The sequence below is a fragment of the Scylla paramamosain genome, chromosome 20, assembly GCF_035594125.1.
Source record: "Scylla paramamosain isolate STU-SP2022 chromosome 20, ASM3559412v1, whole genome shotgun sequence".
Taxonomy (NCBI): domain Eukaryota; kingdom Metazoa; phylum Arthropoda; class Malacostraca; order Decapoda; family Portunidae; genus Scylla; species Scylla paramamosain.
This window is the reverse complement of record NC_087170.1, coordinates 9,918,995-9,946,494: the sequence shown is the minus strand read 5'-3', so window position 1 is coordinate 9,946,494 and position 27,500 is coordinate 9,918,995. Positions and strand designations below refer to the sequence as shown.

General features: G+C 41.1%; 2 protein-coding genes across 3 annotated transcripts in view; one reads left to right on the top strand and one right to left on the bottom strand.

Moving 5' to 3' along the window:
- The window catches only part of LOC135110277 (ceramide transfer protein-like), a 23,046-nt gene extending 13,257 nt beyond the window's left edge, over nt 1-9,789 (top strand). Inside the window, exons 3-13 of one of the 2 annotated variants that reach the window (XM_064022433.1) lie at nt 1,159-1,275; nt 2,466-2,559; nt 3,239-3,370; nt 4,154-4,386; nt 4,597-4,800; nt 5,284-5,442; nt 5,804-6,029; nt 6,231-6,439; nt 6,769-6,901; nt 8,083-8,253; nt 9,426-9,789. In XM_064022433.1, the coding sequence (XP_063878503.1) occupies nt 1,159-1,275; nt 2,466-2,559; nt 3,239-3,370; nt 4,154-4,386; nt 4,597-4,800; nt 5,284-5,442; nt 5,804-6,029; nt 6,231-6,439; nt 6,769-6,901; nt 8,083-8,252 (1,677 nt within the window). In that variant the 3' untranslated portion in view covers nt 8,253; nt 9,426-9,789. Of the gene's footprint in view, nt 1-1,158; nt 1,276-2,465; nt 2,560-3,238; nt 3,371-4,153; nt 4,387-4,596; nt 4,801-5,283; nt 5,443-5,803; nt 6,030-6,230; nt 6,440-6,768; nt 6,902-8,082 lie in introns of both variants that reach the window. The other variant, XM_064022432.1, reaches the window with a different exon arrangement.
- Nucleotides 9,790-17,762: 7,973 nt separating this feature from the next.
- LOC135110278 (putative transcriptional regulator cudA) overlaps nt 17,763-27,500 on the bottom strand; it is a 15,326-nt gene continuing 5,588 nt past the window's right edge. Inside the window, exons 3-5 of the mRNA XM_064022434.1 lie at nt 21,180-21,305; nt 20,663-20,742; nt 17,763-20,133 (exon numbers count right to left, since the gene is read on the bottom strand). Of these exons, the coding sequence (XP_063878504.1) occupies nt 19,746-20,133; nt 20,663-20,742; nt 21,180-21,305 (594 nt within the window). The 3' untranslated portion in view covers nt 17,763-19,745. The remainder of the gene's footprint in view (nt 20,134-20,662; nt 20,743-21,179; nt 21,306-27,500) is intronic.

Below are 27,500 nucleotides of genomic sequence, written 5' to 3'. Positions count from 1 at the left end.
AAGATGATTGTGTCGCTGATAAGACCTAGACTAGAATATGCAGCAGTAGTGTGGTCGCCATACAAGAAAAAGGATATAAGGAAGTTGGAGAGAGTTCAGAGAGCAGCTACGAAGATGGTACCAAGTATCAGGGACTTGTCACATGAAGAGAGACTGGAAAGGCTACATCTACCAATGTTGGAAAAGAGGAGAGAAAGGGGAGACTTGATTGTGATATATAAAACATATGAGGGAGTAGAGGAGGTGGACTGGAGCAACTTCATGGTCTGGGATACACAGGACACTAGAGAATATGGGAAGAGGCTGAAGAGGAGTGCTTGTAGAAGAGACGTCAAAAAGTATAGTTTCCCATATAGAAGTATTAATATATGGAACAGTCTGGATGAGGAGATAGTAAATGCAGAAAGTATACATGGATTCAAGACTAAGTTGGATATTAAAAGATATGGAGATGGGACTGCACGAGCATAGCTCATTCTCATAAAGCACAACTAGGTAAATACACACACACACACACACACACACACACACACACACACACACACACACACACACACACACACAATCACGCACACACCTAAAGGCGCTGCACATGGACTGATACAGACTCAGCGCAACTCCCACCATGGTGCAAGCCATCAATCAATAGTATTTCCCTTCTAGATTAGACTTAGCTTTAGGATTAATGTTAAGTATTTCCCCACCCCCTCTGTACATTTTCAGTTTGTTAACTGCCTGAATAATAAACCGTTTATTATTATTATTATTATTATTATTATTATTATTATTATTATTATTATTATTATTATTATTATTATTATTATTATTATTATTATTATTACACACACACACTAAAACTTTTCTCTCTCTGGTCTGCACTGGTGACATAGGAAAACACAGTGTTATGGAGGCAATTTGCTGAGAAGTGTGCAGAGTACCACAGCATTGTACAAGCTAACCTCTACAGCACAAAGCATTTATAACCACTTGTAACAAAACATGTTCACCCACATTCAAGTTAGACAGTAGACATACACATACATGCATACACTTATATACTCATTTACTTATTCATTTGTCAGTTGTCTCAGTAACGTCATACAAACTTTCGCCTCGTTCTCCCCCGTCTCACCTGCCCACACCTGTCATCTCCCACAGCCCCATGAGATTGACGAGTGTCGCTTTGATGTGTGCCTTAACGACTGTGTGTGGTACCTGCGCACCAGCACCGAGGAGGACAAACACCAGTGGGTCGATGCCATCCACCAGCACCGGGTCAGTAGTGGGGGTAATAAGTTCTTTCTCTCTCTTCGTCTCTTTCTCTCTATCCACTCATCACTCATTGAAGAATTATAGGGGTGACAGTGGTGGCTGTGGGAGTAGTAATAGCTTTCTTTACATGAACAAGGAGGCTGGCTAAGGGTTATAAATGCAAGGATACCAAAGAAGTCTACTTAACTACACCAAATAAATAGTTGCATAAAAGTAGTGGTTATGGTGTCATTAGAGAGACAATAGCAGGAGTAGCAGATGGCAAGGCTTTATTCTCAAAAAACAAAGAATTAAAAACATTTTATCACTTAAATGCATTAAGACATTATAAACAATGGCTTTTATCCTACAATGCATAGCAGAGTGTTTACCATTAGTGAAGTCACAACAAAACTATAAATTTTGTACTTACCCAAGTGATGAGTTGGTTGTATGTCAAGTTAGCAGTTGTAAACAAAATACAAAAACTAATTTTTTTTTTTTTTTTTTTTTTTGGGGGGGGTCAGATACCACATTGATCTCAAGTCAAGTATGTCATATGCTGAGTACCCCACTACAGTAGTAGTAATAGTGATGTTATTATTAGCAGTGACAGTAGTGTACACCATCTATCTATCCATCCATTTATGTATCAAGCTGATGTCTCACAAAAAGGTTAGCCAAGACAAAGCTGGTAGTCATAATGATAGGAATAATGGTAGTAATACAACATCAAGAGATATAAACAACATTTGGTCACTCCTCATTCTCCTTGCCACTACAGTCATTGGATATCATTGCCCTTGACCTTGACCTTGAGGGCTGAGGCAGACTAGAGGCCCTTTAACTCAAGGATAAAAGGCAATTGCACATACCAGACATGCTGAGGAGAGAAGCTGGGACATTGCAATCATACCTCTGTCTTCTAAAACACAAAAACATAAACAGACAGAATTAATTGTATCAAAATCTAATGAGTTGTATTCAGAAGTTGATAGGAAGTTTTACTGTAGAGTTAAAGAGCAGAGACAAAGAAAGCAATACATGGAAAGGAAGGAAAAAGAAACTGCAGCTTAAAGGGAGCACAGAGTGAATAGAAAGCTACACACTCATAGAATATTTTCATCATTTACTGGACTGAATTACTAGATATGTTCACCCAGTTGTCAAGTACATGTCTGTCTTGATAGACTAGCATTACATCTTGTCAGCAGGAATGTGATGGCCTAAGGCGGCATGGTTCAGCCCTCTCCCTCACCTCCAACACACTGTCCACCACGTCAGGCTCCTCCCTAAAGAAGGCCAAAGGTGGGTGCTCTTTATGTGACTGCATGTACCTCCCCTACATGCATCTTTAAGGCATAACAAATGTCAGTGTTAAGGGTTGCTGAATGGAAAAGACTCAGCACAGGTTGGTGGTGCTGAGTGATTAGGGAGCTTTAGAAGACTTGACATATTTATGGTTGAGGAGGAAAGGTGGTAGTAGGAAAGTATATTTTGTACAGGGACTGCCACATGTAGGCCTGATGGCTTCTTGCAGCTTTCCTTATTTTGTTATGTTCAATACCTAGATGCTACGTTTATTCTTCGTGGTATCTATCATTGAGTTAAAGTGATCTGCAGCCAGCCTAGCACATGATCAGTTGCAACAAACCAGTAGTGTGAACAAGATGTATGAAATGTTGTCTAGCCAGTGTTTTATATCAGATCATCAAATTCTTTTCATCAGTAGGAATAAGAATAATAAGTGATTGTAGGAGTGTATGTCTTTGTATCAGTTTTCCACCAGTAGGAATGAAACTAATCACAGGTTTTAGGAGTGTTTTGTCTTAGTATCAGTTTTAATTAGTAGGAGTTAGACTAATCTCATAGTTATAAAATTCTATCTTAATATCAAATGTTTTCAGTTATGTGAGCATCAGATTTATAGAGTACTTTTTATGTCACCAAGTGCTTCAGGGCGTCTTATGCCACCTGCTCCCTTCAGGGCTGAGGGAGAAACTGGCGGAGATTGACACCTACCGGGACATTCTGATCCGCCAGATGGACACACTGCAGTCATACTTTGATGCCTGTGCTGATGTTGTCAAGGACCTGAAGACCATGGAGGCACCTACCTGTGAGTACTGCCCCTGCTCACCCTGGACACTGGTTGCTGGTACTGGTGGTTAGGGTGCTGCTACTGAAGAAGGATTGTATTGCAGTATGCAAGAGAATAATGTCCACTTGTGAAGATTGCCCCTGCCCTCCTTAGACACTGGTGCTAAGGGTGCTGGTACTGTGTGGTGAATAGAATGGTGTGGTATTATTATTGGTGGTGAGGGTGCTAGTACTGTATAGTGAAGAGAGCTGTGTGGTACTGTCACTGGTGTTAAGGGTGCTAATGCTGTAAGTTCCCCTGGACATAGGTGTCCAGGGGAAGGTTTGTGTTTCAGTTTAAGAGAGGAAGAATAAAAAGGGAATTCCCATAGAGGAGAATTATTCTACAGTAGGAGAGTTTTCATAAAGGCTCGTCTTTATGTAGCCATGTCCCAGAATGATGTATTTTTTTCATCTTGTTATATGAAGATTGGTTGTGCTACTTTCAAATCTCATAGAAGGTACAGTACACCTATGAAGATCAAATGTTTTAAAGTTTGTACTTGTATATAGGATGGTTTTAATTCTAGGATTTTTTAGGGAGGAGTGAAAGTGTCTTACACATGAAAATCAAATACATTGCTTTATATGGAAAACTAGTGAATATCAGTAAGCTTAAAAATTACCATACATGCACACATGCATACATACACACATACCAAGGCTGTTTCCTCAAAAAAAAGTGGGCAAGCCAAGACAAGACACCTGACTTTCACTTTAAGACTCACTGACACCACTGTCTTGTCACACCAACACTTTTCAGGTAACGGTCTTGAGCCAGAACACGAGAGTGCAGTGGAGGCAGCAATAGCCCTGGATGGTGGGGCAGCGGCTGAATCCCTCACCCCATCCCCATCATCCTCAACGGCAGGCCTAGGGCACAGGAAGCACTCCCCACCGCGCCACCCTCACCCTCACCCACACATAACCAAGGAGACACTGCAGAAGCATGGGGCATATGCTGCAGACTTTAGAGGGGAGGCACTGACCTTCAAAGTGAGTGTGGGATGACAGTAATGAGGTTGTATGCCATTAATAATCAATAATTTAAAAAGATAACAAAACTGCAATCTGGAATGACTGAAGACCTTGCTCATGTGAGTGTGGGATGACAATAGTAAGGCTGTATTCCATTAATAATCCATAAATGAAAGAAAACAACAAAACTGGGATCTTGAATGACCGAAGACCCATGTGACTCCCCAGGCCACCACTGCCGGCATACTGGCCACCCTGAGTCACTGTGTGGAGGTGATGAACCAGCGGGAGGACTCCTTCAGGCGGCGGCTGGAACGCGAGGCAGAGAAGCGGCGGCGGCTGGAGGAAAGGCTGAAGCATGCCCTCTCCCAGAACACTCAGGAGGGGCACACCACAGCAAGAGTGGTGGTGGTGGGTGGCCCAGACTATGAGGTGAGAGGCTGTGGCACACTGCTGTTTTATCATCTTAGGAAGGCTCTCAAGATCTGTTTGCTGTTTATCATCTTAGGAAGGTTCTCAAGGTCCATTTGGTGTTTATCATCTTCATTAATCTTTTATATTGTAGTCTTCTTCCTTCCCCCCTTTTATCTCTCTCTCTCTCTCTCTCTCTCTCTCTCTCTCTCTCTCTCTCTCTCTCTCTCTCTCTCTCTCTCTCTCTCTCTCTCTCTCTCTCTCTCTCTCTCTCTCTCTCTCTCTCTCTCTCTCTCTCTCTCTCTCTCTCTCTCTCCCTTTTTACATACAGCAGGATTTCTATTAAGCTGAGAGTGAGCCAGAGGTTGGGGAACTTGAAATTCATTGCTTAAAGCTTATTATTTCTTCCTTTCACATTCAAATTTTCTTCTTTCATTCCCTATTTGTACATTATTCACTGCTTCAATCTCATGATTTTTCACCATCCCTTTTCAACTCCCATAGGAAGGTCCGCACAGTGTCATTGGTGAGGACGAGTTTTATGATGCAGTGGAGTCAGCGCTCGACAAGATGGATGAGGAGGAAGAATTCCGAGAACGGCTAAGACAGAAGCAGCGTGCGGCGCCCCAGCAGCTGGCCACCACACACCCACTCTGGCCTCAAGTGTGTTCCTTGGCTGCCCTGTCTTATTATGTCTTTTAAAATGCATTTTCCTGGATACTTTATCCCCTACTTCCTTGACAAGAGTGATGCAGTATCAGTATTGTTACTCCTCTCTCTTGTAAGATTTTTCTTGCTTCTTTTTCTATGAGGGATGCTTTTCCTTTCTGTAGTATAGGTTTGTGCCATGCTAGGAGTGAGAAAAGGAGGTAGAAGGGGGATGGTAAAAGGGATATATATATATATATATATATATATATATATATATATATATATATATATATATATATATATATATATATATATATATATATATATATATAATGTCCACTTCATGCTACAAGACACCACCCTCTGGCTGCAGATTGACAAGCTGACAATGGAGCAGCTTGGATATGCCCAGCAGGGTGTGGAGGGCGGAGTGTGGCAGTTGTTTGCTGAGGAGGGTGAGATGAAGATGTACCGGAGGGAGCTGGAGGAAGGCGGCCTGGTGGTGGACCCCCTGAAGGCTGTCCACCAAGTGCGGGGCGCCACAGCACACGAGATGGTCCACCACTTCTGGTCCCCTGATGTCAGATTTGAGTGGGATAGTAAGTATTGCTGGGACTGGAGACCTGTGTGAGGGAAATCCGATCATAACCTCTCTTGTTTTCTGTCTTCATCCAGAAGAGGGTTGAGGGGAAATAGATGGAAATCAAGGACAGAATCATTTAGGTTGTAACATTGAAAATATGTAAATTGAATATTCATAAATCAAGATGCATCTCTACTGAGTCTGTCTCTGCCCACAGCGAGCATAGAGCAGATGACAGTGCTAGACCGGATATCCGAGGACACCTTGATCTTCCTGCAGCTGCACAAGAGGGTGTGGCCCACTGCCCAGCGCGACGCCCTCTTCTGGTCACACATTCGCAAGATCCCACCATCAGACCCAGCCAATGGAGATGCCTACGACACCTGGATTGTGTGTAACCAGTCCACTGACCACCCCGACGCCCCAGTAAGTGGCAGGCAGGGCACGGCAAGGCATACTGTGGGGAACACTGATATGAATACTCTCAGAATAGCTACAGAAGGAAATATTTTTATCTGTATCAATATTGGTGATGCTTCTCATATTTGTTTCAGCAATGCATGACTATATTTTGTTTCCTTAGCGGCAAGGAGAAGCTAGTTGTATCTCCCATCAGCACCTTATTATAACACCCAGTAGGAGCAGATTACAGTTCCCACCACAGCATAGTAACAGTACTCAGCACAAACAGATTACAGCCCCTCAACATTGCCTAGGCACAGCGCCTAGCAGTGAAGGTCATGTCTTCCCCACAGAAAGACGAGAAGGTGGTTCGGGTGGACTTGACAGTGTGCTTCGTGTGCCAGACTTTCCTTGATCCTCCACCAGCAGAAGGGGAGGCGCCCACCCGGGACAACCTTCTCACCAAAATCACCTACTGTTCCGTGGGTGAGTCACGGAATGGAAGGAAGAAGGATGAATTACTCTTGTGCATTCTTGTTATTGAGTAAACTATTATAGTCAGAGTAGAGAAGTATTGAAGGGAAAGAGATGATTCATGAGGCTTTCACCATGCAGTAAGGGAATACCTGAACAAGGAAAGATAGTTAATTTTGTAAGGTTGCCAGTCCATTGAGGGAAACACTTAGAGGTGGACAAGGTGCCAAAAATACAGGGTGTAACGTGAGTTTCTGCAAATACTGAAAGAGGTGAAAGAACGTTAAATTCTAAGTAGAAAATGTTCTTTACACATATGCATTTTAAAGCTTTGTTTACCCATCAGAGGAGTTGAAAATGTATGGGACTCGCGGGTGTGCTATTCGTGTAGCTATGAGGTGATGGACAGACGGTTGCAGTGTCGCAGCCTCAGAGGTGCCACTTGGTCAGATTACGAATGGTTTAATCTTATTTTTTTGCAGACCATGGAATATTACAGTATCTTATAACAAGACAAATGGTATTAAAAAGCATGCAATTTACCAATAAGCATTACACGACAACATTATTGCAGTAATTAAAAGTACTCCTGTAAAATGCTACGTAGCATCATCGAAGTGAGGGAGGAGTGGGGAGTGAGTCCAAGTAACCTTGAAAACAGCTGAGTGATGATGCCATGTAGCATCTTACAGGAGTACCTTTAATCACTGCAATAATGTTGTTGTGTAATGCTTATCAGTAAATTACATGCTTTTTAATACCACTTATCTTATTATAAGATACTGTAATATTCCACAGCTTCCAAGAAAATAAGATTAAACCATTCGTAATTTGACCAGGTGGCACCTCCGAGGCTACGACGATGCAATCGTCTGTCCGTCAACTAATAGCTACGTGCATAGCACACCTGTGAGTCCCGTACATTTTCAACTCCTCTGACGGGTAAACAAAGCCTTGAAATGCATATATATATATATATATATATATATATATATATATATATATATATATATATATATATATATATATATATATATATATATATATATATATATAGAACATTTTCTACTTAGAATTACATGTTCTTTCACCTCTTTCAATATTTGCAGAAACTCGCATTACACCCTGTATTGGTAGCCTTTTAGTTTCATAATAGATAATGAACCATAACTGTGCTTTAATCCTTGGAACAGTTAACCCTGGTGGATGGGCACCAGCATCAGTGCTGCGGGCAGTGTACAAGCGTGAGTACCCCAAGTTCCTGAAGAGGTTCACCCAGTATGTGGTGGACAAGTGTGCCGCGCAGCCCATCAACTTCTCAGGTCTTCAGATCAAGGACCACAGCAAGCACTGGAGAGGCTGAGGTGGCCATTGTGTGTGTGTGTGTGTGTGTGTGTGTGTGTGTGTGTGTGTGTGTGTGAGGCAGGAAAGGACCAGTGCAGGCAAGTGGCCAAGGCTGTGATTAAAGCAACACACCACCAGTCTCCATCATGTCTGCTTGAGTCACTGTGGGTGGGGGGGGCCGAGTGCACTGCCGCCAGGGTCACAGGAGTGTGTGGCGTGGCACAATGCGGTGGTGATGGGAGGGATGCAAGGAGGTGTGGGACCCCAATGATGCAAATGTTGCCATCTCACTGAAATGTAATATTCTGATTCTCATGTGTACTTTGGCACAAAACTTTGATGGTTACTGTAAGATCATTCAAGTTTTGTGGCCACCTGATTGATGGATGTTGTGAGTGAGAGAGAGTGAGAGTGAAAGGAAAGTAGCACAAAATTTTGGATGGTTTCTTTATAATCATCTAGATTTTGTGGGCCAGTAATTGTCATGTTTCTAAGAGAAAAGAAAGAGCACAAAATTTTCAAGCCGTTGTTACACGAATTAGATTGTGGCTGAGTAATTGTCAGGTACTGAGAGTGAAAGAGAGAGAGAGATTAAAGAGTCAAAGAGAATCAGATGTTCCAAGTTGCCCAAAGAGTGTGCCTGTTAGTCAGTTCTGGGATGTGTCTGAGGCCAAACACAGTATGTAGCAAGACAGGGAAGACTTGTAGGAAGAGAAAAAGGAGATAAAGCAGCAATTCATCATAACTGAGCAACATAACCAGAACTAGTGCTAGAAAAGATACACAAGGAATCATCTGTGTGTGTGTGTGTGTGTGTGTGTGTGTGTGTGTGTGAGAGTGTGAGAATGGGTGTACAGATGTAGAAAATATGCCAACCAATATATATATATATATATATATATATATATATATATATATATATATATATATATATATATATATATATATATATATATATATATATATATATATACATATATATATATATATATATATATATATATATATATATATATATATATATATATATATATATATATATATATATATGGATAACCTTGCATAAAGCGAGATACATGACAAACTAAGCTGTTGATACCATCTTGTGTCAGCATGAGAGAGGCTGATTAATAGATAAGTCTCTGGGTAAGATATGATGATAATTACTGATCTTTCCTACTCCTTCCACCAGATAGCTGAGGAAGAGCAGGTGTGTGTGTCTCACGGGTGTGTCTTGCAGGTGTGTAGTCTTAACTGAGGACCTGATTTTGCTGTGATTTTAGCCATTTTCCCCAGAAGGGTGTCCAGGAAGGCAGCGGCCTTGTCCCGTCCCCAAGAAATGTCCTTGTGTTGTTCCTTCTTGTTTACTTCATTTGTTTGGAAGATTTTTCATGTGTTTATTCAGTTTTGTTTTGATCATTTTAGTTTTCAATTTTCATATATTTGTTTAATTTGTTTTCATAATGTTAGCTTTCATTTTTCATGTTCCTTGTATTGTTTTTGTACTTTGTGGTTCTTTTTATCTTAATTTTTGTAATAAATACTTTCTTATCTTTCATGTTCTTTCCTTCCTTTTTATATCTTCTACACCTCACCTCCTCACCTGGGCTCTTCCACTCCCTCAAATCAGCAAGCTTTCTTTGCATATGTAACACTGTTTTTGTAGTTGATTAGATTTCACATTTGATGCAATAACTTTTTAATAATTACTTGAATCTCTCAGTTGATGCACCTTGACTTGTTTGACATTCACAGAAGCTGCTAACAACACCACCAGAATGTTTTTAGAATTGGTGTCCTGTTGCAAATTTTTCATAATTGACATAAAAAACATACCCAAGGTCACAATGTTAAGAATTAAGATGTTGGGATGGGCTCTATTTCCCACGTGCTTTCATATCTTTTATTACTACTATCCTGAGACCCTTTTTTTAAGCACTGCACTTCTCTAGCTTACTGAACTTGAAGAGATATTTTGCATACAGAGTGAGTGAGATTATGTATTTCTATTACTTCTATTGCTAAGCTTATGATCATTGTCTTGTTAAATAGTTTAATCTCTACTCTTCTTTAATATCATGGTTGTCACTTATAAGGTCATGATCACTGGTTTATATTTGTAAGGTTATGATGATTGCTTTATTGTGGAGACAAGAATCGTCACCTTATTTTTAATTATGATTATTGCTCTGTTGTGCTTTGTCATGAAGGCAAAGACCATTACTTTGTTTTAGTCATTATTGTTATTATTCTATGGCCAGAAGAGAATTGTTGCTTTAAGATTGTAGCTGTTACTTGGTCCTAAAGGTGAGCATTAATACTTTACTAGCAAGGTTTCGGTCTTTGCTTTGCCACGAGGGCAAGAATCATTGCTTTGTGAACAAGATGCAGAAAACTTTACTCTTAGGATCTTTGCGCTTGGTGTCATGAATACCTCTGTGTATCGTCTTGATTCCTTCATCAGGTGCCTTATTTCCTTAAGCTGGCTGGCCAGGACTTTCCTCCAGGCTAACCCAGCAAACCCTTAGAAATGTCATATTGTGTGTGTGTGTGTGTGTGTGTATAATTCTAGAGACGTACGCTTCCTGGTTCTGAGGACTTTTACACGTACTATTTTAAGTGTGTGTTTGAGAGAAAGAGGTTCCAGGACTCCCACACCTACTCCTAGTGTCCTTTGTGTGTGTGTGTGTGTGTGTGTGTGTGTGTGTGTATGTGTGCATGCTGATCTTAGCACTTCCACATCTACTGTCTTAATTGCACTCCTAATTACATATGGCATTTTCCATAGGAAGAAATAACTGTCGCATGTGATATAAGTTATGTAGCATTCTCCTTTCTGAAGCATTTCACAATGGAGGGGACAAACAAGGAGAGAATACAGTCAGACAGGTGTGTGGTGTGGGGCATTATCAAACAAGTGTTTAGATGTACTATATTCCTAGTTGTTTCTTTGTCCAACTGTATGTACAACTGAGTCTTCTCTGGTTGAGTCTAGATAAGGCTGAATGATTCCTAAAAGCCTTCGCTTACACCATGACAAGTGTTACAAGGAACAACATGTCAGTAGGTTTTACGTCATCACCATTTGACTTGTTACCACACTGAAAACTCACCAGTCAAAAATGTAATAGTAATGTTTTTTATAGTATTGTCATAGGACACTTGGATGTGGGATTCTCTGATCTTCAGGGAAGGTTCAGCTGCATGGAAAGTTATAAGCACTCGTATTTAACATAGGATATTTGGATGGAATTTTCAGGTCTTTAGGAGAGATGCTGCTATATCAACATTTTTTGTATTTGGATTAAAAGCAGTAGTAACTTTGGCATGAGATGTCTGAATGGGTTTCTTTGGTCATTATGGAGTTTCATACATTCAGCTACATCATCTCGGTCTTATTTCACACTTACGGTGGGGGGGAGAGTTAAGATTTTGCAGATGTAATTCAAACTCTTCTTTAGAAGACATGAAGGGAGGGAAGAGATCTTGTCTCCCATTATTAACAGGACAGTGTCAAGACTATAAAGAAATGGTCAATAACAGTCAGAGAGTAAAGACCTTTGAAAGAGTAGGTCAGTTGTTACTGAAGACTGTAAAAAGGTACATAGATAAGAATGATCAGAGATAAGAAGAAGTCTTATCTGTGTTTTTTCCTGATATAAAACCAAAGCAAGTAATGCAATGGAGACATGGTTCCCTATTATGATGCTTCTAAGGATACTTCAACTTCTCTTGTTCCTTGTGTTGAGTTTGGTTGGTTCACTGCACAATGCCATCCTGATGCTGATGGTGTGTGTGTGTGTGTGTGTCTGTGTGTGTTCCTGAAGTGTTCTCTCATTGCTCACACTTTCGATCAGCGTGATTCTTCTTCTTCCAAATGTTTTCTGAGAACTTTGTTAGTGTTGATGTGTCCTATCAGGCCATCTTCCTCTGTTATGTGTGTGTGTGTAACCCCTTTGTAGAACTAAAATTTTCATGGTTTATAACATGACTTTTAATGTTGGAATCAGTTCAACAGTTTTCTTGTACCAAACGTTTCTTCTCATAGAAATCAAAGTTTCATTCTTTGGTCTAGCCATGCATTTCATGAATCATGGTATCGCTTCCTGTGTATTGTTAGACTTCTCTAGTATGATGGATTTTCACAAGTGTAACATTTGATTTTGATCTGATTTGATTTGATACATTCACCAATTCTTATCAAATTTCAAATGCTAGTGATATGAGAAGTGAATTACTGAAGGAACTGAAACAAAGATGGCTACAATATTTAGGACATTTAGACCTGAAATTCAGTATCAGTCCATATTATTCCAAATGATAATGTTACTTGTACAATAATTTCTGCACATTACACAACCAGGTAATATTGTAGAGTATTGTGATGTTTGCCATGTTGCTTTGGTTTAGTTTCAGATATGTTTAAGACATGTTAGTGTGTATGTTTTCTGGTCGTAATGTTGAGTATTATGATGATTTATGATGACTGAGAGACGTGTTATTGCTTTGTGCCACTCCAGCTCCTTGTTTCTTATTGTTCATTTTCCAAGGTATTACAGGATGGAGGAGGCTGAAGCCAGTGCATTACTAGGATTATTAGGGTGATAAATTAAGCCCTTACTCTTACACCTCTCTTATTCAACAAGTCACACATGCATTCACCTCCAAAGAGTTACCATTCCTGTGAATTGGGAGGGAAGAGAGGACAGGCTCTAGGCATCTGTAAATTTGCAGCGTGGAGCAGAAGATGGGGAAAGGAAACCAGTCATCTAGTAAGTTAATTCAACTGTCTCAGCACTATTTAACACATGGTTCTCATCACACCCCACCCTAAGACACCGTTCAGCACCCACCTCTAACATTACACTGGCTAGACACTAGAAGAATTTATTGTTTCAATTCTGTTTCCTTTGTTGTGGGTGTTTTTAAGGATTTTGTACCAGTGATTTATGTATTATGAATTATTGCATATCACAATGACAGGGTTAAAGGTTTACAGGTTAGAATGATTTGCATTTGTAATGAGAAGCATCACCAAATATCAGCCAAGAGACACAGGGTTAGTGTTCAAGTATTAGGGGGAGGAAGAAAAGTAGTGTGTTTTCCAGGTCATTTAATACAAAAGAGAGAGAGTAGTGTATTTTTCAAATGGGATGCTTAATTAAACACAGGACTTATTTTTGTGTTCTGGAAGGTATTATTATTTTATGAATTATGATACTTAGGATTGTGTGCATATAGAGTAATTTTTTTTGTATGTTTGAATGTGGATAAAGATTATGTGTGTGTGAGCATGACATAATGTGAGTGAGGACATCCGTAACATCCATGTGCTTAGAGCAGTGATTCTCAAACTGTGTGCCACAGCACAGAATGCAACTATTCCCCAAGTGCAGTGCATGACTTTCATGGATAGGTATACACTACACGTGACTGTAGAGTTAGTGCGCCATCAAATTTCAAGATATGTCATTACTGCACCACTAAGCAATAAAGTTTGAGAACCTTTGGCATAGATCTATGTAGAAGCACCCATAAGGAGACACTGTAAATTATTCATTACTGCATCACAAATGTAATAACCACAAACATTTTGAATAGTTATAACTTACCAAGTTTTTATTTATCATTTATCATATACTATAGTATATGTAAATTGAACTGCTGATGCTGTTATTTGGGTAAAGATATTTTAAATGGCAAATTCTGAGTTATCATCTACTTATTTACCATGCAAGTTCTATAAAGTCACAAGTGATGCTGTTTATTGGAAGGATATGAAGGATATCATCACTCAGATAGGATGTTGTTTCTTCATGCCAAAAATGACAAGGAGTGTGAGAGAGCACTGACAGGATGTTGGTATGTGTTCTGTGTTGTGCATATCAAGAGACAGAAATGAAGCACTGAAGAGACAGGAGCAGGGTGGAAACTGATAGTTTTGGAGACACTTCACATTCCATCTAGGCCACAGAGAAAGTGAAGTACACACTTTTTACCTTTTTCCAGCCTCCCACACATACCACTTTTTTTAAGGGCCCCATAGACGTTACAAATGCCGGATCTGGCTGCTGAAATTGTAAGCAAATCTCACCATGTATAGGGTGATCGTATGACCAAAAAGGGGGCAAAGGGGGCAGAGTCAGTGGCCGGATTGGAACCTGCCATCATCAGGTTCCTGGCTTCCATTTCAGTTCAGGCGGCCAGAAGTCTGTGTCTCTATGGCATTGTCATACGATCTACTTCAGTTCTAAAGCAACATTCACAGCATGAAGATGACAGCAACATCTGCTGATAAGGAGTTTTGGGATGATTTCATTGAACTTGTATAAAGAACAACCTTGTCTATGAAAGGTGAAATATAAAAAATATAGTAACAAAGTAAAAGAAATGAAGCATATGACATTTTATTAGAGACATTACAAGATAAGAATGCAACAGCCAAATGAGACTCTATTGATAAATAACTCCCAAGAGTTGCTTTAAAAAAAAAAGAAAAAAAGTATGCAGAGTCCATGGTCATGAGCTTCAGCTGATGACGTCTACATGCCAACTCTATGTACTATTACTTGCTGCTACTCTTTAACCTGCATTTTACTTTGCTGCTTGGGTTTCTCTGGTTCTGCAGCTGCAGTAGTATATACCACATCAATGGCTCCAAGAGCACATCTGTATCCTCATCACTGAGTAGAGAGGCCATATCCTCATGTCTCGGGAGAACTGAAGTATAACTGAACGTCTATGGGCAATGCTGAGGCTGGGATTAGAACAGAATCAGAACGGAACCTTCTCCACAGTCATAACATCAATGGGGCCCTTTACTCATGTCCTGTCATATGCTCTTTCCAAAAGCTGCTAATCCCTTACATTTAAATCTCATTTCTTCCCATTTCCCTTCCATCTTTGCTTCTCGTGATGTGTTTCGGATTCTTTTGCTATGCACTGCCTTTTTCTAGTATAGTGTCATGTGGCCATAGTTGCCCAGTGCTTAAGTTCATTCTTGCACTTGTTCTTCCAATAGTGCTTCTACATTATCCCCATCTTGCTTAATATTCATCACATAGTGTACATCTAGTCCTTCTGTACCATTATAGTGTCATCCGTCATGCTTTACCGTCACCCTATTCTCATGCCATAGCACCACATGGTCTCAACTGTGTGATGCTTTGCCCCCTCATTAATTTGCTTACTTGTCTTTGTAAAATCTCGGTTGTTTTGAGTTTACAGGCACATACTCTTCCACCAGTTATTTGTGGTGCATTAGTGACAGCAGACAGATGGCAGGATGTGGCCGGTCTCTCATTGCAGGGTGTGGCTGGGCTCCCTGCATGCGATGGGTGAGAAGCTAGCCTTGTGAGTGTGGTATCCTGGCTCAGAGGGTTGTGCCCCTAGTCATACACAACTATCTCAGGTCTGTTGATACTCATGTCATGTGTAGCCTGTATCTTCCATTTGTGTGGTGATCAACTCCTGTTGGCTGTAGATAGAAGATATAAGAAATATATATAAAATGCCATTTAAGTCATGATGATCTGTTATTTAGAATATCCATCCTGTTGTATTTAATCTCATTGTAAATTTTTGTGTATGTACGTACAGTATATGATTCCAGTGGATTGATAGACGGGTTGGGTACAGCAGTGTTGACTTCCACACTTGTCCAGTACAAGCCTGTTCTTTGTTGTAATAGTCATTGTGTAGTGGTTGTGTTTATTAAATCAAGAGTTATAAATACAGTTTGAAATTATTTCAACTCATGGTGAAACACAGTCGCTGTAAAGAGATGAATGTACTACTTGTTAAACCTTGCAGGCATTATTGTTAAATGTTGCATCATCATCTGCCAAGAGGAGAGGTGTTGCTGCAATTTTGTGTCCTGCTGATGTAAGGATTGTTGCTGCCAGTCAGGGGTTGATTTCTTGTCATCAAGAGAAACTTTGATGCCTCACTGAAGAGGCTAAATAGTTATAAAAGTAAAGTCACATGTGGAAGTTGGTTAACCTGTTGTACTCATTTCAATCATGTTTTGCTTTGTCTCACAATCTTAAGTCCTCTGATGTACTGATTATCTTATAGAACATGACAATTTACAGATTATCAGCAAGCTAGAAGACTTGAGAGAAAAATGCTAAACATAATGTTAGTGAGTGTGACATGTTAGTTGATTAAAAGCCATTGTTTTTCCACCCCAAGAAGTGATATGTCCAGTGATAAAACACACTAGAGCCAACACATTTAATGTCACTTCATCCCAATGACATTTGAGTGAACATAGGTTGTCAGAAATAACATGGTTTGCCTTACATTATGAATTGAAAATGCTGTTCTGTGGTGGTGCCTTTACTGACAGTCACAGGGGAGTTGTTTGTGGTGGTGATGTGTGATGGCAGCAGCAGTAGTGGAAAGGGTCAGCAGCAGGAATGGGCAGGGGCAGTGATCAAACTTGCAGGACATTATCACTTATTGCTTTTTTTCATTGTCTTCATGCAGGATGTTCCATGTGTGTGTGTGTGTGTGAATGAAATTATGTGTGTGTGAGAGTGAGATTGTGTGCCTGTGTGTGCAAGTATCCGTCTGCTCGTGCCCGGTTGTCAGTGCCTGTATGTGTGTCTTTACAAAGATATCTATATCAAGCATTTGCATAATAAATTTGAGGGAAGCATTTTTTCAGAGAAGAACTATGCAAGTAGCCTTATAAGCAGTGAATGCAGATATCCTGTAAACTTAAAATGAAAACGAATATCATTCGTCAATTTGTAATGTTTTAATTTTTTTGTCTGTGTTCCAATATTTTATGATGCTATAACGTGATACATGCACAGTGTTTTATGTACGTACTGTAAATAGACACTTATGTGTACTTTGTTGCTCACAATTTTATTTTTATGAGGTATGGAGTATGTTAGTGCCAGCCACCAGTCACCATTGCCGACCCTTCACTCTGGCAGAGGCCGCAGCTGCTGTGGGTTGGGCAATGGAGGAGAAGGAGATGTAAGAGGGAAGATTTAAAGATTATTATTGCTTTGCTCGCTTAATTAAAAATATATATATATATATATATATTGATATATATAAAATAAACCTTGAGAAAATAGTAGATATATTTTTGTGCACGACCAAGGAGTTTCCATGTTCTGAGTGGGGGATGGAGAAGGCCAGGAGATTGAAAACATGACAGACCCCAGTGGTGGCAGCCTCTTTTTGGTGCAACATTCAGACAGCTGGATGAAGACTTGTATGAATTTAATATTTACACTGTATAAGGTTATCCTTGTGTTTATTACCACAATAAGTAACCTGATGTTAATTATATGAGGCTTAATATATATATATATATATATATATATATATATATATATATATATATATATATATATATATATATATATATATATATATATATATATATATATATATATATATATAATATAATTTTTCCAAGTAACTCAGGATCTGGAAACTATTTTCATAAGAGGTATACACTCTTCTGTCAGTGCTTATTAATAAAGGAAAATAACCAGATGATACAGTAGATTATAGGAGGTTTATTATATTATGTTAGAGTATCCTGTAATATATATCCACCTAAGTCAAGGTCAGAAAACATTTAAGTGGTGTATACTCATCAGTGCTTGTTAGTGAAGGAAGATGATTACCAGATAATACTGTTGATCACAGAAGGTTCACCGTGTCATAAGATCCAGTAATATTTTTTTCATTCATGATGAAATCTGAAAGCTCTGTAAGAGGTATGTGCTTATCCAACAGTTTGTCATACTTCATCCATAGAAGTAGTGTTTTTCTCCAAAGAACTAGTTCTGTAAAATCACAGACCATCATGTTGCTGTATCATATCAGGGTCTGAAGATATGAAGTATAATCTTTGTCATTAGTGTGTCATGCCTCCTTCATAGATGTTGTGTACGTATTTACCTACAAGATGACTTCCATGACAGAATATTCTTACATGTCAGGTAAATGAGCTGCTCACAATGCAGAGAAGCCATAAGAGGTGTTGTAGTGTGTAAGCCCCTTGTTTACTGCCGTGTTCCTACAAGAGCTGTGCCCAGGGCTGTGTTGCATCACTGGAGGAGTTGCCAAGGAAATTGAGTGAAACAGGGAATGAAGATTTGGTCATGTTTTTTGCTCAGCACATTTTGTTCCTTGATTATATAAAAAGTTCTCATCTCATTGGTGCTTTGTTTGTTTTTTTACTCAGATTATTGTACATACTGTGTTGAGTGGACTACACTGCTCACTCCTTGGCTTGACTTTTTTTTTTCTATTGGGGAGATTCTTCATGTGGATACAAAGATAATGTTGATAGTTCCTTAATAAAAAGATACAAGCACCAATATGTTTCAGCATCCTGTGGAGTATACTGTATATAAAGAAAAAAATGCCTATGACTTGTATCTGTAAATGCTTTGGGCTTTCATTGCCACTATTTTTCAAAGGCCACAGAATTGATTAGTGAAGTTCTATTGGCTGCTTTTCTGACTGTACATAATCCTCCTTGAACCATTACTAGAATCACTAAATCATCTTGAAAAGTGTAAAGTCTGTCAACTTCCTCTACAACCTGTTAAAAAATAACTGACACAAGTCACCATAACATTTGTGAGTGCAATATCACACATTTCAGAATTTTGGAGCATACAGAAAAGAATCCAACTGAAGAGTAGTGTCTAGTCATGTTTATCCATACAAAATCTGTGTGGAGTGCTCACCTCCTGCTCTCTCATTCAGACTAACAGCAAACAGGTTTACAGGCAACAATGATGATTACATGTCAATTTCACACCTTTGTACTCTACTAGATCATTTCCATCCAAACAGCATAGCGGTATTAGTAGTCTTCCCTAACCCAGTGGTCACAGTCTACCCAACACCACCCAATGTGACCCTCATATCCCCCACTACCACCTAATTCCTGTCCTCCATTTAGAAAAGAAATGTTTGCCTTAGTCTTGCCTTCCAGCTTATCACAACATGGCAAATGAGTGGAGGCACCACAAGGTCATGAGATGCCAGAGAGATACAAGAGCATATTACCAGTTCAGCAGGCAAGACAAGAAAGCAATGGACACTTCCTTTACTGTACAGGGGGCTGGACTGTCTAATGCAAAGTGTAGCAAGCAGGGGGCTAAAGGCTCCCACAAATTATCTTGGGACCTGCGCTTTATATCTCGGTGTCAGGGTACAATCTTCATCTACTGTGCCTCTCGTGGCTCAGAACTGATCCCGCCGCTGCCACGTGTGATGTTCCCCTTGGAACATCATGAAAAAGCCCTGACACATTGACCTGAAGGCTGGATAAATTTTGAGTCATGAGAGGCGCCCTAAATGGGATTGGAACACTGAAATAGTAGGATAAAGCACAGCATTTAATATATAAACGATTAAGTCCCACGATAACTTTTTGGACCTATATACCTCCAGTCGCTATTATACAAGATGAACGCCAAAATTAGATGACGAATTTTACGTCCTACAACTTTTATACCCTTAGCTAGACTTCACTGGGTTCCTCTGGTTGTTGTTCCTCCTGCTGTTGTATTTCCTCCTGCTGTTGCATTTCCTCCTGCTGTGGCTGTTCCTGCTCCTGCTGCTGTAATTGCGGTTCCTGTTGGAGTAACTGTGGTTCCTGTTGCTGCTCCACAAGCTGTTCCTGTTGCCGCAGCTCCTCCTCTTGTACCTGTGATTGCTGCGGCTGCTGGTCTCCTGTCACCACCTCGTCCTCCATCAGCTGCGTTTCCTCCACGGTCTGATCTCCGCCTTCCTCTTCCCGCAGGAGTTCTCTACCCAGAGACGTCTCAGGCACCTTGTAGAGATCCTCGTTGATGTTGTAAGATGCAGGAGAGTCAGCGCAATCCACGTTGAACCACCAGTCACACACCCTGCCCACACACCAGTCAACTCCAGTTAGTGAAATAGTCCTTAATGATGTACTGATTCTAAGCATGCATACGTATTACATATCAACAATACACAGGGATTTGAAATATTTTAAGAAGATACGCAGTACTTTTATGAGAGTTTCCAAATTATACTGAGTGTGTGTGTGTGTGCGTGTGTCTGTGTTTAGGTGTCTAGTTGCCACACTTATTTGGTGTATAGATGTATTATCTGTACTTATAATTTTCATTCAGTTGATGTTCACTCTTTCCTTCTACCACCTCTTTGTAACATTTCAGTATCTTCATTTATATGGGGGAAATCTGTAGTTTTTTTTTTTTTTTTTTTTTTTGCGTGATTCAGATTTTCTCTTAAATTTTGCCTTTGTCCTCTCAAATGTCCAACTTCTCTTTGCTCCATACGATAGTTCTATTTCTTTCTGCTCATTCATTAATTTCTATTTTGATTAGGTCTCCCTCCCTCATTTCTGGCGCGCACATGTGAACGTACATTTATGTAGAGGTGGCTCACCTGTACAGCTGGTTGAAGAGCGTTCGGTTTGGACAGAGGAACGAATACTTGGTTGTCTGAGAAACACACCAGTGCCACACCTGTTGATGAGAGAGAAGTATTCACCTGTGTATGAACTAAAACACTCAGATACTACCAGATTACCAGATATGATTACCATCACTTCATCATTGTCTACAAGTAGTTTTTTTACTTAAAAATTCAATAGAAAAATTGTTGGGGTTACTTGTGTCTTGCAAGAGAGTGGGAGAGGTTACATTATTTCTAAAATATCATTATACTCATTTTGATTAATATTATTGAACTGGTTTAAGAAAAATATATTTACGATAATTCAAGGGGATACATACGAATCCTTTTAACTAAAAACTACATTTTTTTGTTCAAATTTCAATTTTGATATTAAAGTAAATAATGCGGGAAATACAAGCATAAGAAATGTATGTTACTGATAGTGAAGGGGATCTGTGAGTGGACAACTCCCTTGGACACTAGGAGAGGGCCGCGAGGAACCCACCTGGCACTGGGCTTCAGGGTCGGCGTAGTAACCCGGCAGTTTGTCCTCGCAGGTGAAGGAGAGGCCGAAGGGCACCTCCGAGTAGGTCGGGTAGTCCAGACCTGCCTCTCCTGCTTGTCGCCGAGGCTAGAGGGAACAAGACAAAGAGGCCGTGAATGTTACTTTTTTTTTTTCTGGATCTGGATCTAGTGGATTCACATTCGCGGAACAAAACCAGCCAGTCAGTTTAATTCATATACGGGGATTCAATTACACTCGAGGTCGAGGAGCGATCGGATTCTGGGCTATTCCCACTCAAGCAGTCACACGCCAGCTGGCAGCCAGAGCAGTTCACCACATTCCTTTACTTAGCATACTACTACTCGAGGCGGACACTCCACTTGGGAATACAGCCAAGTACTGTATTAGTGTCAGGCCTGTGCTGATAGAAGCTTAGCTCGATACATGTCCGTCTAAATTAAGGCAACCATCTATAATCTGGCGTTACCACATGCTAATTCGCCACAGCTGCGGAGGTCACTAAGAGGAGACCTTAGATACCTAAGTGTTTGTGTGTTTTGAGCCTCCCCTGGGTAATATTTGAGTGTCCTTTATGTGTGGTTTGCGTGTCTTTCAGCCAGGAACTATGAACAACCCAGCCACCATCAGGAGAAATGAGGCCAGTGCCAACCAGAACATCAAGGTATTCGTCAGATGGCGACCCATGAATGCACAAGAGAAGGCAGGCAAGTCCCACAATATCGTCACGGTACAGCACAGCAGGGAGGTGGTGGTGAAGGAACGGCCCACTGACAAGTTTGCCAAGACCTTCACCTTCGATCATGTGTCTGGCCAGGATTCCAAGCAGATTGACGTCTACAAAGGAGTGGCCAAAAACTCCGACAGTCGAAGAGGTGCTAAACGAATTTAACTGCACAATATTTGCATACGGGCAGACAGGCACAGGCAAGACCTTTGTTATGGAGGGGGAACGTGCCTCGAATGCGACAGCGTGGGAGGAGGATCCACTTGCTGGCATCATTCCCCGCTACGTCAATCGCCTCTTTGACTAACTCCACATGCAGAAAGTGGAGTTTACAATGAGTTTCTTTCCTGGAGCTCTAAAATGAAGAACTGTTCGAATTACTGTCCACCATCGATGATTTCTCGAGGTTCAGGTTATACGAGGACTTGACCAAGAAGGCCATTCAAAGATTGGAGGAAGTACTGGTGAGGTCCAATGTCAATGGATGACCGGTAGGTTAAAACATTAATAGTGAGGCCCAAGACAGAAGTGTACAACATTCTAGAGAAGGGCTCCACTCAGCGGCAGACTGCATGCGGCCACCCTCATGAACGCCCACTCCAGTAAATCCCACAATGTCTTCACTGTCACTATGCATATGAAGGAGAATACAGGGGATGGTGATTAGTTGACGAAGACTGGCAAACAACATGTGATCGACTTGGCAGGCTCAGTGAACACAGGACGAACTGATTAGAATAGTCAGGAGGTTAACGAAAAAGGCTGAAAATAATTACGAATTAAAGGTAGTTAACCAGGCGAAGACTGACCCCAAGGGATTCTATATAGGACGAAGAACAAAAATAATGGGTCCATTAAAGGCAGCTGATGTGGACTGAGTTAATTCTGGGGAAGAGACGAGTAAAATTCTAAACGAGTATTTTTAAGAGTTTTCACCCAGGAAAACATACAGGAAATGCCGGATGGTGAACATATTTTTAGGGCAGAAGAGAATGAGAAGCTGATAGATATTTCCATAGCTAAGGAGACAGTGGAACAGGAAATAGGCTGAAAAAAAAAAAAATCGCACCATGACCAGACGAAATGCGTATATTCCAGAGTACTTAAGGAATCCAAAGAGGTCATTAGTGAACCGCTAGTTACTGTCTTTAGGAAATGCCTAGACTCAGGAGAGGTACCGGTAATATGGAGGCAGGTGAATCTAGTGCTCCTCTTTGAGAGGAAATAAAACGTTAGCGTCTAATTATAGACCTGTCAGCTTAACTTGCAATCGCGAGGAACGTTGCAGAATATTTAGATAAGCATAACTTGATATCCAAGCATGGTTTCACGAACTTGTTGAGTTTTTACAGTAAAGTTTACGAGGCGGCAGATAATGAAGATAGTTATGACATCCTATACCTGGATTTCAGTATAGCGTTTGACAAGGTACCCCATCAGAGGGTCCTGAGAAAGGTTAAGCTGGATAAGGTCGTGGTTAAGCGACAGACGACAGTGAGTTGTAATAAATGGCTATAAATCTGAGTTGGGTCAAGTAATTGGTGGGGTGCTACAAGGATAAGTTTTAGAGTCAATGTTGTTTTTTGACATATATTAATGACTTGGATAGTTAAATTAGTAGTGATGTTAGAAAATTTGCAGGTGATACGAAGATAGGCAATTTAATTAGGTCAGATTCGGATGCCGTCGCCTTGCAAGCAGATTTGGATAGGACGAACGAATGGACAGACAGATGGTAAATGCAGTTTATTATTAACAAATGCAAAGTACTTAGCGTAGGTAGAAGAAACTCACACAGTAAGTACACAATAAACAACGAAGCTCTGGTAAGTTCAGAGAACGAAAAAGATTTAGGAGTTACAGTTAGCTCTGATCTGCGTATAAGAAAACAATGCATAGAGGCCAGAAATAGGGCAAATAGGGTAATAGGATTAATTTTTAGGAGTGTTAAAAGCAGAAGTAATATTAAAGTTATATTTGGCGCTGGTCAGACCTCATCTATACTAGTGCTGTGCAGTTTGATCCCCATATTACAGAGAGGATATAGGTCAATTAGAATCAGTACAAAGGAGAATGACTACAAGGATACAGGGGATGAAGCGTATTCCTTACGAAACGAGACTGAAGCTATTAAATTTACATTCTTCAGAGTAGTGATTCTCAAACTGCGCCGTGGCGCTGAAGTGCGCCGCGACTATTCCCCAAGTGCGCCGCATAATTTTCATGGATAGGTATACATTACACGTGACTGTAGAGTTGGTGCCCCGTCAGAGTCCAAGATATATTAGTGCGCCATAAGGAATAAAGTTTGAGAACCTCTGCTTTAGAGAGACGTAGGTTAAGAGGGGACCTGATAAAAGCCTTAAGTGGCATAGAGGATATAACAAGGGGGACATAAGAAAAATTCGCAGGATCAGTAATCAGGATACAACAAGAAATAACGAGTTCAAGCTTGAAAGAGTTAGGTTCAAGAAAGAGACAGGAAGAAATTAGCTCTCAAATAGAGTGGTCGATGAATGGAACGGACTCGGTAATCAGGTTGTTAGTGCTTAGGCATTAGGGAGCTTTAAAAGATTAGATATATTCATGGGTGGGGATGATAGGTGGAAATAGATATGTTTCATACAGGGACTCCCACGTGTAGGCCTGATGGCTTCTTGCAGCTTCCCTTATTTTATGATCTTATGCGTAACAAGGATCCGAATAGGAAAACGAAAATATTGGATAAGTGAAATTTGATGACAAGTGGGATAAAAGATCTGCAAGTATAATAGAAAAAAAATTGTTGACCTATTCATTGAGTGGTCACTAAAATAATTCAGTCATGTGGCACCGGCTAAGATTACGATTTACGAGAGCGCTACCTCTGCCGCTGAGAAATTGCCGTGAGACGGAAGAAACATTACTTGAACGGATGGCTAGAATTTTTGGGCCTGATCAAAAGTCCTAAGACGTCACCAACATTAATATATTCAGCAACGCATCCCCAACATGATGGAGTGGGGTGTGGCATATGGAGCGTTGGGGGCGGCCTTGGTGGCGGCGGTGGTGGTGGGGCTTTGGTGGAGGCTGCAAGGGGAGGGAAAGCAGGGCACACTGCAGGTGGAACGAAGGGAATTGGAGGACGGAAACGAGATAGAGGAGGTTATACGCCTCTATCTTGCCCCTAAGGCTGAAGAGAGTGCACTGCCCTTCCTAAGAGACCACACTGCTGTTCCAATGCGTGGACACAACCTACTCCCGGCCTACGTCAACGGCCGCTACTGTGAGATTTTCGTGGACTGCGGCACCAGCTCGGCTATCGTGAAGTACCAGCGAGCCAAGCGCCTGGGATTACTGAGCCAGGTGACGCGTTTCAGGTTGATCCAGGTGAGAATGTGGGCCAGGTGGACGGTGGCTAAGATGCTGGTAGTAGAAGAGGTGACGGTGGAGCTGGCAGGCGGTGTCTCCTTCCCTTGCACGTTCTTGGTGGCGCCCAAAGAGGGACCCATCAACCAACTCAAACATGACATCTTCCTGGACAACGCCACACTCCGCCGCACCAGGGCCATGCAGTCCTTCTCACCCTCCTCCACCACACTGTTCTTCCCCAAGGCCATGCCGCAGTGGAAGCCCCGCACCAGCCCGGACTCTCAGTATCTGCTGGACAATGTGCGTTTCAAAGACTGCGCCAGGTACGCCAAGCTCAAAGTGCTCGTGGACACCGGCGCTCGGGTCTTCTACGCCTCCAAGCAATACCACCGCACGCACAGATCCATCGAGGTGGTGGTGGCCAGAGACTCCATTATCTATTGGAGGTCGCTCATGGCTGTGCCTTCATCCACGTTCGACTTCGTGATGGGCGTTCATCCGTTGGCCAAGTACAGCAGCCTTCTGGACTATGGCAACCAGTACTTATATATGTGTATCGACGGCCGTGTTTACCGCGCACGGCTCAAGCGGAGCCGTACCTTGTGAGACCTGCCTGCGCGCCGCTGTCCCGACGTCACACATCTTACCGCTGGGAGTGACGAAGGACACACATTCACCTGTCAACTATCCTGCGCCTGTCTCTTCTTTTAAAACTACGTAAATAACACACTTCTTTCACATAAGTATAAAGGCAATACTAAAATTTAAGTACGATTACGAGACTGATGTTTTCTTCTTGACTTTATCATCATTTCGTTTAGCATCGTTATTTTCCTTTACAGTGTTGAACGGCCTACGAGTCTCTTCCACTTAATGCTGCAGCAGACAATCTATTGCCTAATATTCATCCTTCTCATATCTTCCACACACCTCCTCTTCTTCTTTGGTCTTCCCATTTGCCTCCTTTCAGCTACCTTCATCCCCGACGCTCCTCCTCCCTTCTACTACTACTACTACTACTACTACTACTACTTCACACACACACACACACACACACACACACACACACACCACGTCAATCTACTTCAGTCTACATATTCACCACAACCCCCCTGACTTGGGAACTTGACAAAATAACTGTCTCTTTGGTGTCATTTAAACGTCCATCTATGAATCCTGACTTCAGCCCCAAGCATGAGTAATAAAGGGCGCAGTCCATCCATCCATCTATCCATCCATCCCTTGTAGGTGTGGAAAGGACTCTCTAGTAATCTGGATGCTTCAGGTGTGGCTTAGGGAGTGGCTCAGTGCACGAACCTTACCAGAGAGAGAGAGAGAGAGAGAGGCAAAAAGAAAACGGGAGAGACGTCCGCATTACACCATATAGTCATCATTTTCCATCAGGGCCAAATAACCCTTCATTACACACACACACACACACATAAAAAGATAACACACACACACACACACACACACACACACACACACAGGAAAGAGAAAGAGAGAGGAAGATGATCGTTTAGCGCGGGACACACACACACACACAACAACCACGCCTTGCCTTTGGACGAAGTGAAAGTCTTAAATAACAAATGCACATCTTCCCGTGACCCTCCTGAGTGCAAGACGCGACCTCGTGCATTATTCCCTCCTCCTCCCCCGCTCTCTGTCTTTCCCCTCCCTCCTCCTCCTCCTCCTCCTCCTCCTCCTTTCTCTCGTCTTCTTCTAAGTGCATTGTAATTATTAATGGCATTTGTGTGTCTGCAATATGACGGTGATAACGAAATGCTCTCATAATAAATCCTGTTGAAAAGATGGTACTTTTGTGGTGGCGGTGGTGGTGGTGGTGGTAGTGAAAGTAATATTAACGAATTGGTATTTTGTCAGTTATATCACCATTACCACCATTCATACGTACTGAGATGGTGATATGGTGAGGTAAACGGGTTATAGTGATGGTGATGAGAGTGACTCTGCGTTGTCATAGTGATAGTGTTGAGGTTCATGTGGAAACGTGAAAAAAATAATGATGATGATGATGATGATGATGATGGTGATGGTGATGATGGTGATGATGATGATGATGATTATGGTGATGGTGATGATGGTGATGATGATAATGATGATAGTAATGGTAATGATGGTTAAGATAATTAGTAATGTTAATGATGATGATGATGATGATGGTAATAGTAGGAATGGTAATGATGATAGTGATGATAATA